The following is a 13224-nucleotide window of genomic DNA, read 5'->3' on the forward strand; positions in this document are numbered from 1 at the left end:
CCCAATCCCAACCCCAATCCCAATCCCAAACCCGTCCCGGTGCTCACGAGTCGCCCAGGAAGTCGTGGAAGCGGATGCGGCCCTGCGTCGTGTCCGCCTCGAAGTTGGGCGCCTCGTCGCCCAGCAGCAGCCCCGGCATGGCGGCGGCGGCACCGATCCGGATCCCGATCCAAATCCCGATCCCAATCCGGATCCCGCTCCCGATCGCGGTCCCGCTCCCGGTCCCGACCCGAGGCGCTTCGGCTCCGCTCGGCTCCGCTCGGCTGGGCTCGGAGCGGGGGGCGTGGCCTCGCAAGCCACGCCCCCTCCCCCTGAGGCGGGCGGGCGGGCGGGCGCTGAGGCAGCGCCATGGCGGCCATCGTCAGCGAGCTGGAGGCGGCCAAGAAGAGCCTGAGCGAGGCGCTGGGCGAGAACGTGAAGCAGTGAGTGCGGCCCAGGACCCCCAAAACCCTCCCCATTTAACCCCTTTAACACCCGCCTTGCTGTGCCCGCAGGTACTGGGCCAACCTGAAGCTGTGGTTCAAGCAGAAGATCAGCAAGGAGGAGTTCGACCTGGAGGCCCGCCGGCTGCTCACGCAGGACAACGGTGAGGGCAGGGGCTGGCACCCCCCCCACCCCCCTCATCCCTCACCTCTGAGGGGAAAGCGAGAGCCCTGAGGTGTTTGTGCCTGGAGTTTGGGGCCTGGTGGCTGAGTCCCTAAAGGGAACAAGGCAGAACAGCCCCAAATCTGCCTCAGGTGGGTGCCTCACACACGGGTGTGTTACTGACGGGCTGTGTCTGTCCCCACGCAGTGCACTCCCACAACGATTTCCTCCTGGCCATCCTCACCCGCTGCCAGATCTTGGTGTCCGCGCCAGGTGAGTCCCACAGAGCTCTGCCAGAGGTAACCGGGCTGCAGGGTGTTAGCACCTGGGTGTGCTCTGCTTTTCTCAGCCTTAATGTTCGTGTTTTTTTTTGTCACAGATCTAAAAAAGCAGCCAGGTAGCGATCCAGGTTTCAGCAGAGACACTTTTATTAAAAAACAAAACAACCCTAACGTGCTGGCTGGCGGCCTGGCCTGCTGTCTGTGGTCGGGTGGTTTGGTTTCTCGGCTGGGTGTCTGTCAGGCTGTGTGCTGAGGGGAGGCGCTGCGCTGTCAGTGCTCTGCCTGGCTTCCTGCCTCCTCTGAGCTCCCTGCTGCCCCTCTGTTCCCCTCCCTCTCAGGGTCAGCATCCGAGGGAGCTGGATTTTCCTGACTGGTCCTGAAATCAAGGATAGATCTGATAGAAAAATGCTTACTGTGAATGCTTACCCCAGTCTTAATTGAGCTGTGGTCAATTAACGCAACCTCTGCAGCCGTGCTGTGTAACATTTTTAGCTCTGTAAGCACTTGGAGTGGCTGTTGTCAGAGCAATAAGCTAATTTTTGTGGCCTTCAAAAGGGCTCCCAGTCTAGAGATCTGATAGGAAGGACAATTGAGCTGCAATTTAAGATGTGAAACTGCCGTGTGGTAAGGGAGGGAGCCTGTAGCAGCTGTGGGTGAGCTAAGATCTGAGAGCAGCTTCTTGAAGTGAGCGAATACCTGTTGGTAGAGTACCTGAGGCAGCTGGAGGAAGAAAAAATAACGTAAAAGTGACAGCTTTTTGACACAGCTGGTCCTCAGCTACACCAGCTGGGCTAATAAAACGCCACTGCCCTCCCACTACCCCCGATGGAAAGAAACAAGCCTTGCTTTGTTTCCTCTCGAGTTCTCAGCACCTTTTCCTGAGGCCCAGGCCCATCCCTTCTGGCTGCCTGCACTTGTGGAATTCGTGAGATGAAAATACCACGAGGCTGAGTCGTGCTGTTCCTTGCTTTGGCCTCACTGCTTGCAGCGGGGTTATAAAATACGGGATGAGAGCACGCTTCCCCTGTGCACACCACCTGAAGTACAGAGTCTAAACTAGGTGGGGACGGGGCAGGGAGAACTGCTGACCCTATTTATGGGTTGGGAACACTTCAGCTGGGTGTGAGGGTGGAGCAGTGCTGCTTCTGGCTGGTGTTTGGTTGTTTTTATGTGTGCTGGGCTGATGTTTGTTCCTTCGTGCGCCTCTGTGGCTAACTGACCTCCGTTGCTTTATCCAGTCACGTAGTCCCATGCAGCCCTTTTGCAGCCGGTCTTTATAGACTTGAAGAGCTCAGACTTGTTACCTGCCTTCTCCAGGCTGCTCAGGAACAGGTTACAAGTGTCTTGCTGCTTTGTGCTGAGGCTCGTCCTCCACAGGCACCTTCCTTATGCTCATTATTGCTTCCTACCTTAATACCTTTTAATTTCAAGGCCCTGCAGGGACTTTTCCTCTTGTCCCTGGACTGCACAGATCTGCGTAGGTCGACTTGAAAAACTGATCGTGTGTGCTCTTAAAAGCTTGCCTCAGTACCCTGCAGGTAACGCTGTGTCCCTTGTAGGGTTTGTGTTGCTCAGCTCAGGGCAATGCAGACTCTTCCAGGAACTTTGGGGCTGCCCGGTGCTGAGACTCCTCAGCCTGGGCCGCCGGCAGATGTCCCACGGGTGTTTCGTGGGCCAGCCTGCTGCGTGCTGCTGTACCTGCAAACCCAGGGAGGCGCAGCACAAACAGAACGAGAGATGTTGCACCTGGATTTACTGCTCTCCCCCTAGCTGCCAGTCTGACACTTATTTTTTTTCTGTGCAAGAATGGAGAGGTAACGGGCTCTTATCTGTACCCTGCCTCTTGGTATGAGGTGTTTATGATTTATGGAGACAAGTACAAGCAAGTGTACTTTCCACCTTCATGTGGGAGGGACGAGGGGGGGATAAACATCTTTAAAATACTACCTTGTGCTTAAAAATATAAGTCACGTGGCTCGCGTTTCAGGTTTGTGTGACCCATTTGGAATGGGAAACCTTGCAGGAGGTGTTCTGAAGGAGAGAAATGAGTTGAGCCATGCAAACGAGCACACCTGATCCAAATTTTGCCTTCTCTTATTATTGTGTCCACCTGGGCTTGGTGAGCACCGGGTGACCGTAGCCCTTTGTGGGAACACTTTCCCCTTCCACCTGGCTAGGCTCCTGGTTTTGCGACCTCCAAGTCCCACTTCAGCACCCTGTGGATGTTTGGGACTTGGTGGAGTGGGAGGAAGGTTTGTGGCTGTCTGGATGTGAAGCATGACCGGTTCCTTTCGTTCCTGCTCAGCTCCCCCTGAGGATGCAGCAGGATCCTAAGTCTGACTTGTTGGCCTTAAAACCAGGTGGTGATGCTTCATCCAGCAGCACCCTTTGGGAAGGTTCCCTTAAATACCTGAGTGGCACCCAGCTGTAACAGGGCCGGGAATGTACCTGGAGAGGGAGAGGAACGGCCCAAAACACGCTTTCTAAACCACCAGACATTGCCTCTAGGTTGGTTTGAGGTTGGCAGTGCCAACCTAAGCGGCGTGGGAGACTGCTTTGCCTCCGTTTTCTGTTCAGAAGGGCTTTTCTGCTTGTCTGTCTTCCCCAAAGAAATTCTGTCGAGGAAACCCAGTCCAAAACCTTTCCTAACCTCACGTGGACTTGCTCGCTAAGCCTGCCTTGTTTGCTGGGTGAACACAAGCAGTACGTTAGCATGGCCCTGGAGTTAATCTCACTCGAACTGTTACCTCATTTCTTAGCTAAACGTTAACAGAGTAAGGCACAGACAGTTGCAAGCACTCGAGTTAATGATGTAAGGATGTAATTTAATTCACAGCAGTACTGAGCTGACAAAGAGATGGGTTAGAGAACTAGGCCTCTTGCCAGGGTAGCAGCAGCCTGTCATTACCCCAGGGTTGCCCCGGGCTGTGCTGGAAGGGCTGCCACTCCTGAGGGATAGCTTCGGCTTGCTCATGGTCCAGAGAGCTGAAAAGGGAGGAGAAGGAAGAAAACGGGAGCGTGAGCTGTAACCACAGGGACGTGCTTGGCGCTTGGCCCAGCCCCTGACCTTGCAAGATTAAAAATTTAAAAAAAAAAACAAACACACATTTTAAAAAAAAAAAAAAAAAAAAAAAGAAAATCAAATGAATGGGGGCTGTGAAATGGGGAACACATTTTCTGCCTGCTCTTCTCTCTCGTGGCTTTGTCTTGGTCCTTTCTTCCTGTCCTGGTGCAGCACGTCAGGAAAACCTGACGTAAGCTGCCTCCACTGTCTGGTGCTCTGGGTGCCGAGAAGAGAGACGAGGCAAATCGGAGAAAAACATTCTTATCTGTTCCTTATCTTTGAAGGCTTATCAGCAGTTGTTGGCATGGCTTGCTAACATTAATTTTCCTGCTATCGAGATTAAATAAAAAAAAAAAAAAAAAAAATTGCTAACACCTCTGAAATTTCATGCCTGAGCCAACCCAGCCTTGTCATTTGTGGCCAGGAAAGCATATACCGGGTTTCTTAGAACACTGGAGGGAATTTTTGCTGTCTTCATTTAGTGCTAGTTAGGCTTGTTGATATGAAAAGCTAGCAAAGGAGACAAAAAAAAGATTTTTGCCCTAGGCTCTTTATAACGGGGGCATAGGTAACGGTACGTCACCTGTTTGTTCTAGTCTGGCCAAGCTTTTGTTACAGGCTGTGAGTCCACTAAGATGCATCTTCCAGGCCTACTGCCAGGGACTGAATTCAGTAGCTGTTTAGTTTAAAACTTACTCGTTTCTTTTTTTTTTTTAAATGGCATTTTTAAAGTTTGGCCTCTGCTGTAACCTATTAGCCTGTAGTATGTTGTCAGGCAGAAGGTTATTTGCTACTTTGGTCTCTCTTTCCCTCTGCCCTCCAGTGGCACAGTTAGCTGAGGATACTTTGGTATGGGAGGCTGCAAAAGGGCTGCACGAGGCTCCTGGCAAGGAGGAAGGGCTGTGGAGTGGGGTAAGCTCACAAAGTAGAGATTTGTTTTTTGTTGGAAGCTTTAAAATGTCTGTCCTGGACGCACCCAGCCCTCCCTTCCTGCCTGAGGGGTCTGCTCTGCTTGTGGACGAGAGGAGGAAGGGAAAAAACAACTTGTCTCTAAAGGGCAGAACATCTCGTGAGAGCAGAAGCGATATCTTTGGTAGGTCCTAAAATGCAAGTTCTGAGACTTCTGGGAAGGGCAGGAGAGATCCTTGATGTGCTTGTCCGTGGTGTTTTCTCACATCCCCTGGTTAGGGTCTCTGGTGCAGTGTTGCAGCGATGAACAGCGACACGAGCTTTGATTTCTGGAGAGTGCCTACGTATTGCCCTGCCCTGTAACTGGCTGCTGGTTTTCAGCTCCCTGATAGGCTGTGGGGAAACTTTGTAGTGACTTTTTTAATAGAAAATGCCATCCCTATGCAAGGGTTGCTTCTAACCTCTTTTTAACAGTTAAAACTTCATAAACTTCATCTGATTCCTCTGCTTTAGCCTGATCCTTAAAGCCCTTTGTCAGGAACTGCTGCCGTGATGCACGTGAAGCGACGCGTGACCGAGGGCTTCCAGTAGCCTCGTTCCCCATAAACTGTGGTGTAATTATATTGACAAATCCCTGATAACAGCAAATAAAACCGGTGCTGTTCTCTGTGCTGAACCCAGAGCCGTGAAGCAGAGGCTGCCTCTGTAGCCACCAGGGGGCTGTCCAGACCCGAGGCTGCGGGGAGCGCTCCTTGGTGGCTCTCAGCGAGCGAACCCGGCCCGGCGCTGTGCTGAGGAGCTGTGCATGGGTGCTGTGAGCCTGGATGTAGGGAAGCAGCCGGGCTGGCCTTTCGGGAGGCGTTTTAGCTGCCCAACAGCACACGGGGCCCTTCTGTTAGGCTTAATTAGGTGGGGTGCTGCTTGCTCTGTCCTGTCTGCAGCTGCTTGCACTGTTCACACAGGTGTCGCTGGTTCCTGGCCTCAGCAGCATTTGCAGTTCTTTCCCCCTCTCCTTTCCCCTTCAGTGTGAGGTGAACAACCGACCTCAACACCTAACTAGTGCCTGAGGCAAAGCTTGCTAAAGTTGAGAAAAAACTGTAAGGGCAGGTGCAGGGGGTCAGGTGCTGACCAGAAGCATCCAGCTTGCGGCCAGAGCTGGTTGTGGAGCTCCGGGCAGCCCCGTGCCACCTTCCTGCTGGAGCTCACGGCTCGGTCCTGCAGCGTGGCTTTTCTTGGAGCCTGTGCTCATCTCTCCTTCCACCGTTGGTTTTTGTGGTGCGTGGCCAGAAATTTCTGCTTTAAGTAACAGGTAGTGAGCAAGTCGGGCTGGCAAGGGGCTGATGAAGGAAAGGCTGCCACGAGTGTGCTTCCCAACACACTCCTGACTTTGGGTTGTGGCTGTGGGTTCTGTGTTATGGTGCAGCCAGCGGTGAGGATGTGAGGGATACAGCCCAGAGCTGCAGCGAGTGGGGCTGAAAAGGGGCTGCCAAAGGGAGGGGGGGCTTGCCAAAAGAAACCTCTCACAAGAATTACTTCTTCTGGCTTGTGGCTGTTGGACTTAGGTTGAGGCTTAGCTGGAGGCCAAATGTTAAGGCTTTTCTGCACGGGCAGCATTACTCTGGCTCTAAAGCAGTGATGCCTGTCAAGATTTTTTTTCTTCTCATTTTGTAGAAGGTGCTGGATCTCTGCCGTGGCCAGGTGGCTCTGCAACTAAACCTGGAAAGCCCAAAGGAAAGAAGAAGATTTCTTCAGTTCGACAGAAGTTTGATGTAAGTGTCAGTGCTCAGATGGCCTCGGCTGCCTGAAGTGTTGTCAGGTGAGCTGCTCTGCGCAGCGTGTAGGTTTTGTTCCGCCCCAGGATGATGGGAGCACATCACACGTGGTCTGTGCTGCAGGAGCTGGCAGGTAGTGGCTGCTGCCTCTCCTGTGGGAGCCTCTTGGGAGAAAGGGTACAGTGTGGCTGACTCTATTAGACCTTGGAGAGCCCTGGGAGAGCCCCTAAATGTCAAAGCTGCACGAGCTTGTTGTATTCCAGAAACCAGCAGAGCGACTAGCTCTGTGGTCACTGCACTAGCACTCAGCCATGTCTTTCATGCGTTCATCTTAACCCTTCTCTGTAATATCGCCTTCACTTCACGCATCTGCTAAACAGAAGCAAACCTGACTTCGTATTTATTCTCGGGCAGGCTTCCCTGGTGGTCTGAGCCCCCTCCCCAGGGCTCTTTGTGGCCTGAGTGGTTAGGCAATGTGCCTTTGGCGGAATGCTTTGTGTAATCACGAGGAGTTTTCAGTTCTAAGCCAGGTGCCGCGTTCTGGTGGGTGACAGACGAACGCACGAGATCCAGGTTGTTTTGCAGCAGAGGCTCTGTGCACGTGGTGCCCTCACGTGCCTGTTCCGCGCTGCCAGCTCAGTGTGAAGGAGGGTCAGGATGGGGCGCTTGCTCTCGTGGGTGGGTTTGGTCGGGAAGTTGAAATGGCATTCATGTGTTATTTAAAGGTAGAGCGTCTGCCTCCGAGCCAGCTTAGTCAAGTGTCTGACCACATATTGATCCAGGTCAGTTCTCTGACGAGGCAGAAAATTAACCAAGCAAAAAACCCCAAATCAACCGAAAAAAAATCCCAGGTTTTTCTTGCTGACTTACTCAGCTGGACCGGCGTTCCTTGTGGTTAGATGAATGCCAGAGCTGGTGCAGAAGACAAAGCTGCGTAGGTGGGGGTAGGGGAGAAAGGTGGGCACACAAAACCTCTAACAAGTGTGAGACGCTTGCTTGGCTGAGGGAAAGTGCACAGCAGGCTGCTAGACAGTGTGCTTTAGAGACGGGGACCTCAGAGGGCTGTGAGTCCAGCTGAAGGCTCGTTATATTTAGATGCTGCTAAAATAGTTTGCATTTCTCACAGGAATGACCTGAATCGTGATGGCGGCTCGTGTTACCTCCTTGTTTTAAAACTTCATCGAAGCTTTTCAGTAGCAAGCAGAGGAGAGTTTGATAAGCGAGTTGTGGTACAGTGAAAGTCTCGCAGTTCGGTTTGCTTGAACACCCTGTGTTTCTGCCACGTGTTTATACAAGTGTTCCTGGAGTGTTTGATAGTAAATAGTCAATAAAAGTGCAGGTTAACAAGGCTGTGTCTCACTAGTGGAGTGCCTGAGTTGTGTGAACACAGAAGTGCCTCGATATTTACTGTCATGACCTTGCTGGGCAGAACAACAGCTATGGGAATGGCCACAAGTTTGTCCCAATTGGCTTCTGGTTTCCCAAACCGCATTCCTCTTAGAGTTGCTTACACTTGGAAGGCTTTTTTTTCCAGGCACGCAGCTTTCCTGTAATGAAAGCTTAAGTCTTCCAAATTACTGTGAGGGAAACCTGCTTTCGCATCACTGGTGGGTGGATTGGTTTTTCACTTTGAGTTAAATGCCACACTGTCCTTTGAATAAAGCAGGCCCCCTTTCCTCGCCTGAAACCAAGATGTGAAAACTCCACTTCGCTGTATGTTCATTGTTTATATGTCAAGCATGCGTTTGTCATGATGCCTCATGGCAGTGTTTATTCCCGAGCCACCCGATCTGTTGCGGAGAGCGGGAAGGCAGGAGTTCTGGGAGCACATGGTGGATGAGTCAGGGTCGTGTAGTTCCCTTGCATTTTTAGGGCTGGGCCAAGCATATGTCTGGGTCCAAAGATCAGTGGCTTCTGTCCGCTGCCTCCCTGTCTGCCTGGGGACTGAGACTTCACAGGCACCACCACGAGTACTCAGAGGCACAAGCACAGTGAGGGAATTGTGCTGGAATGCGTATCGGCTGGGAAATGTGCTACTTTCGGGTATGGATTCAAGTTCTGTGATGTTTTTGTCCCTAAATAACTGACTCAGTTCTCAAAAGTAGCCGTAATCCACGCAAACAGCGGCTGCTCAGCAGCACAGCTCTGCTTAGGGTACTGAAAGCGCACGCGGGGACCAGCGTACAAAATCCAGACCTGAAATTTGGCTGAGCTGTTGCACTTAAATCCTTATTCTCGATTGAAATGTAAGAATCACCCAAGCTCAGGATAACCGTCTTTTGTCTTGGTAGGAAACTACAGTTGCTAAACGATACGGGTGTATTTTTAGCTACTAGCAGAAGGCTTCTGCACAAGAAATGACTAAGTAGCTGAGAACTCCTCGGCATAGAAGGAAGTGACTGAAAGATGTGAAAGTCCACTAACATCATCACTGGCCTGAGCAGTGTGAAGAGATAAAAGGGACAGTGACCGCATTTGAGAACTGCAGGAAAACTAAATGAATGTAGCAGGTGGGAAGTACAGAGCAAACCAGAGTAGGCGACTCGTGGCACAGCTTCTTAGGCTGTAGAATTTCTTGCTGCAGGATGTGGATACCTGAAGTATAGGAGGTTCAGGGTGCTGCGAAACAAGCTCACGGGTTCTTAAATAAAAGGATATCAATGCTGGCTTAAATTTCTTCAGTCCCAAATCATCGAGAGTTGGAAGATTATGCTGGGGGGAGGCGGGGATATCACTTTGTTTGTTTTCCTGTGATATGTTGGCTCTCCAGTTGGAGAAGGAAGGTTTGGCTAGATGAGCCAAAGGCTCTGACCAAGGCTGTATCTTCTTATGCTCTAATTTTGCGTTCATCCCAGCACCGGTTCCAGCCTCAGAACCCGCTGTCTGGAGCCCAGCAGTTTGTGGCAAAAGATCCTCAGGAGGATGACGACCTGAAGCTGTGTTCCCATACCATGATGCTTCCTACACGTGGCCAGCTGGAAGGAAGGATGATCGTAACTGCTTACGAGCACGGGCTAGACAATGTCACGGAGGAGGCAGTGACAGCAGTCGTTTATGCTGTGGAGGTGAGACGGGGCCGGCCAGCAGTGGTGTTCCCCTTCTGCCAGCAGCAAAAGGCTCTGTGCACAGTACGGGGTGGCCTCCCTCACTGGAGGGAGGAAACCTGCTTCTCCAACTGCCCCGTTGCCTTGGGAGGAGTCAAATCAGAAGCAAAGGGCTTCTGGGTTTGTGCATCTGAGATGTGAAGCCTTGGGTTTGTGCCTGCAGGCATTAATTACAAAGTACTTGTGTATGAAGAACTCGAGTATGCTCAAGTAGCTGGTTTGGTAAGTGCTGCTCCTGTCACGCAGAAACAGTGATGGAGTGGCACCATTTTGAAGAGCTGGATAAAGCTACAGATGCACATAACTGGTGTGGAAGCAGCAGACCAGATAGTAGCTGCAGATGAAGTTCTTGGCCTCAGCAGTGCATTACCCAACATCTGGTCAGATCCAAGCGTTACTTGGAGCTGTTACTCAGAGCTCTGTATGGATGGTCTCTCCAAGTCATGATCCAGAGGTCACCCTGAGTTCCCCATGTGGGAGTGAGGCCAAATTTGTGAAGTGACTGACCGTTCGCTCTAGTTTTAGAGCTGGTACTTCAGTGCAAGTAATTGTTTAATGTGAATTGTAAGACCTCTTAACTTGTGAAAGGGGTCGGGGCTGGGAATTCCCTAGCATTTAAGAAACCTCCTTGTGACATTTGAAGCTGCGCATCACATTAGTCTGTGAGCTGTACTTTCATACAGTACTCGCACGCAATGCCATGTTCTCTGTGTCCAGCTCTGTCAGGTGGTTGAGAGAGAAATGCTGCGGCCTGTCCGGGTTCCAGATCTCGTTCCCCTCGTGTCTTTACGTCCCTGTGGTCACAGCAGCGCTGCTGCTGTCTTGTCTGTTGGTGTTGTGCTTCTTATAGCCATAACTTGCTAGGATGAACAACCCAGCACGTGTGACCATAATACCACAATGGTTTTTCATTGCAGAACCATCTTAAGGATATCCTGACCTCTGTAATATCCCGGCGGAAAGCCTACCGCCTGAGAGATGGCCACTTCAAATACGCCTTTGGGAGCAATGTTAACCCTCAGCCATATCTGAAGAACAGTGTTGTTGCTTATAACAACTTAATTGAAAGGTAAGGAGTTCTCAGCACGTGGTTAATCTCAAATGTAGTTTGCTGAAGTTACTCTGTTTGGTTTCTCTTACTTAATGGAATCTGTTAATAATGGTGTTCAGCTTTCACGCACAATGAAAGTAGCAGGGCTGTGCTGCTGAACAGGGAGGAAGGATGTGGGGATTTTTCAGCAGCAAAGTTGAGGGCAGTGGTAGGTCTCTCCTCCTTGTCTGTGCCCATCTTACTGGCTTGTCAAGGCGACCCTTTGCCTTCTGAGTATTCTTATTAATTATTGCTTGTAGTGAGCGGTACAGGAGCGAGTTCTCAGGACAACTGCCTGTGGGCAGAAGAGCCCAGCCTTTGTTGGGACACCACCATTGTGCCATGAGATGTAGATGAGGACCTGTGTCCAAATGTATAAATGTATTAACGATTCCTTTGCAGGGCTTTCTGGTCACTAGAGCTCCGGAGTCATCTTGGTTTCCAAAGTGTTGAACAGCTCGTGCTGTGTCTGGCAGTGTGTGTGTACACGAAGTTGTGTTTGTCTATGGCAAAGCTTCTAGCAGTTGACAGGAGGTCGTGGGTGTTTTAAAATTTGGTTATAGCACTATAAATGCAGTCTAGTCCAAACAACTCTGCCTTCCAGCTATGCTCTTTCAGTTTAATGTTTTGAGTGCCATCAAGTCTTAGACTGGGTGGAAACTCTTGGTTGTGAATAACAAAAGCTACCAAATGGCACTTAGTTATAAAGCAGGTCTGAAGCATGCTGAGGATCAGTTTCCATTGTTTTTTATTAAACTGGAATTTCACAGGTTTTAATTACAGATAATAGAATTTCATATACACAAGGGCTAAATCAGCAAGTACAGAAAAACAGCAGGAGCTTGACCCAGCATTTGGGTTTCTTCCCAAACTAGTGCTGTTCCCTTGACTGAAAGGCTTTCCTGCTTGCTCTCTGTACAGCCCTCCAACCTCTGTGACACCTTCTGCTGGTCAGAGTCTAGCTCCGCAGCCCCCACCTGATGATGCTGAGCAGCAGGCAGCGCTACTCCTGGCATGCTCTGGAGACACCTTGCCAGCATCCCTCCCTCCCGTGAACATGTATGACCTTTTTGAGGCGTTACAGGTAAGCTCTTCAACCTACACTGTCCTGTGTACCACCTACCACTCCAAATTTAGTTTACATGCATGGAGAGGGATTTGATTTCATCCTCCTGTCTGTTTCAGTCTTTCCCTCTCAAATTTACAATTATTCGGCTTTGTCTTGCTCCTGCTAGTAGGGAGCAGCTGACAGTCAACTCATGGTCTCAGGCCTGTTCTGCCCCCCTAGATCAGAGAGGGCTGCTGAGGAAATCCCTGTCTCTACATAAGAACTCTTCCTCTGCAGCAAGACTGCAGCGATCGTATCAGAACTGAGTTAGACTGAGGTTTTGATAGGAGTGCCCTGAATGACTTGTCTGGCACGTCCCTTTTTCCTCTTCATCTTCTGCCTGGGTGCTTAGAGGAATACTGGGGTCCTGGCACGCAGGCTGCTGCGGTGACCACCCCGATGCTGTGGAGGTGTCTGAGGTGGGCTGGATGCATCTTCCCCTGGAGATGCCTGACTGTGGGCCCCTCTCTTTTGCATTCAGGCTAATTAGAATGTCTAAAGCTAGCTCTGAGAAATTCCACCCCCTCTGTCCCTCCTTGATCTCTGCTGTTGTGAAAAGGCCTGGAGATTTTTATCTCAAGGCTGTGGAGGCAGAGTGTTCATAATACGTGCTGTAGTCAAGCGTTTGTGCTGTGTTTGGTCAGACAAAATGTTTTTTTTATGGTTTTGGATCAAAATAATGACTTCCTTAGAAAGTGGTGTAACAGGCAGCAGTTCTGTGCTGGCTGGTGTGCCAGTGCTGACAACTTCGAGCTCTCCTTGTGCTCCTGCCCTGCAGGGCTGGCTCTGCTCATCCTGTCAGACACAGGTTCTCCATGGGGAAACGAGCATGAAACGTGTTTTTGACCTCACCTCTAGGTACACAAAGAAGTTATTCCAGCACACACTGTCTACGCCCTAAACATTGAGAGAATTGTCATGAAACTCTGGCATCCAAACCACGAGGAGCTGCAGCAGGATAAAATCCATCGCCAGCGCCTGGCAGCGAAGGAGGGCCTCCTGCTCTGCTAGAGCCACGGAGCCAAGCTCAGGTGGCTCCAGTGCTGCTCCTTGGATTGACACTGGGCTGCTTCTCACAAACCTGTGTCGGCATTTCGAGGAAGATGTAAGTTATGAGTCAGCTTTTCCTATGGAAATATTACGGAGTTGTGGTGCACTTTCTCTGCTTCCCAAGAGTCGTGTGCCATGGAGTGCTTGCAGCAATCCCACTGAATTGGAAAGGAGGAACAAGAGACTTGTTTGCAAAGACTTTTTTTTTTTTTTTTTTTATAAAGAAAAATAAATGTGAGGGTGAAAAGAGTTGGTGTTAAA

General features: G+C 50.7%; 2 protein-coding genes across 2 annotated transcripts in view; one reads left to right on the forward strand and one right to left on the reverse strand.

The window, feature by feature from the left end:
* PRDX6 (peroxiredoxin 6) overlaps positions 1–294 on the reverse strand; it is a 5713-nt gene extending 5419 nt beyond the window's left edge. The window contains exon 1 of the mRNA XM_084527129.1: positions 48–294. Within this exon, the coding sequence (XP_084383255.1) occupies positions 48–139 (92 nt within the window). The 5' untranslated portion in view covers positions 140–294. The remainder of the gene's footprint in view (positions 1–47) is intronic.
* TADA1 (transcriptional adaptor 1) lies at positions 287–13224 on the forward strand. The gene is made up of 8 exons (XM_084527119.1): positions 287–422; positions 495–586; positions 793–858; positions 6511–6608; positions 9467–9676; positions 10633–10784; positions 11727–11889; positions 12772–13224. Exons 1-8 carry the CDS (start codon positions 349–351, stop codon positions 12922–12924), a joined length of 1008 nt encoding a protein of 335 aa, XP_084383245.1. The 5' UTR covers positions 287–348; the 3' UTR covers positions 12925–13224.

The sequence above is a fragment of the Aythya ferina genome (assembly GCF_964211825.1).
Source record: "Aythya ferina genome assembly, chromosome: 8".
Lineage (NCBI taxonomy): Eukaryota > Metazoa > Chordata > Aves > Anseriformes > Anatidae > Aythya > Aythya ferina.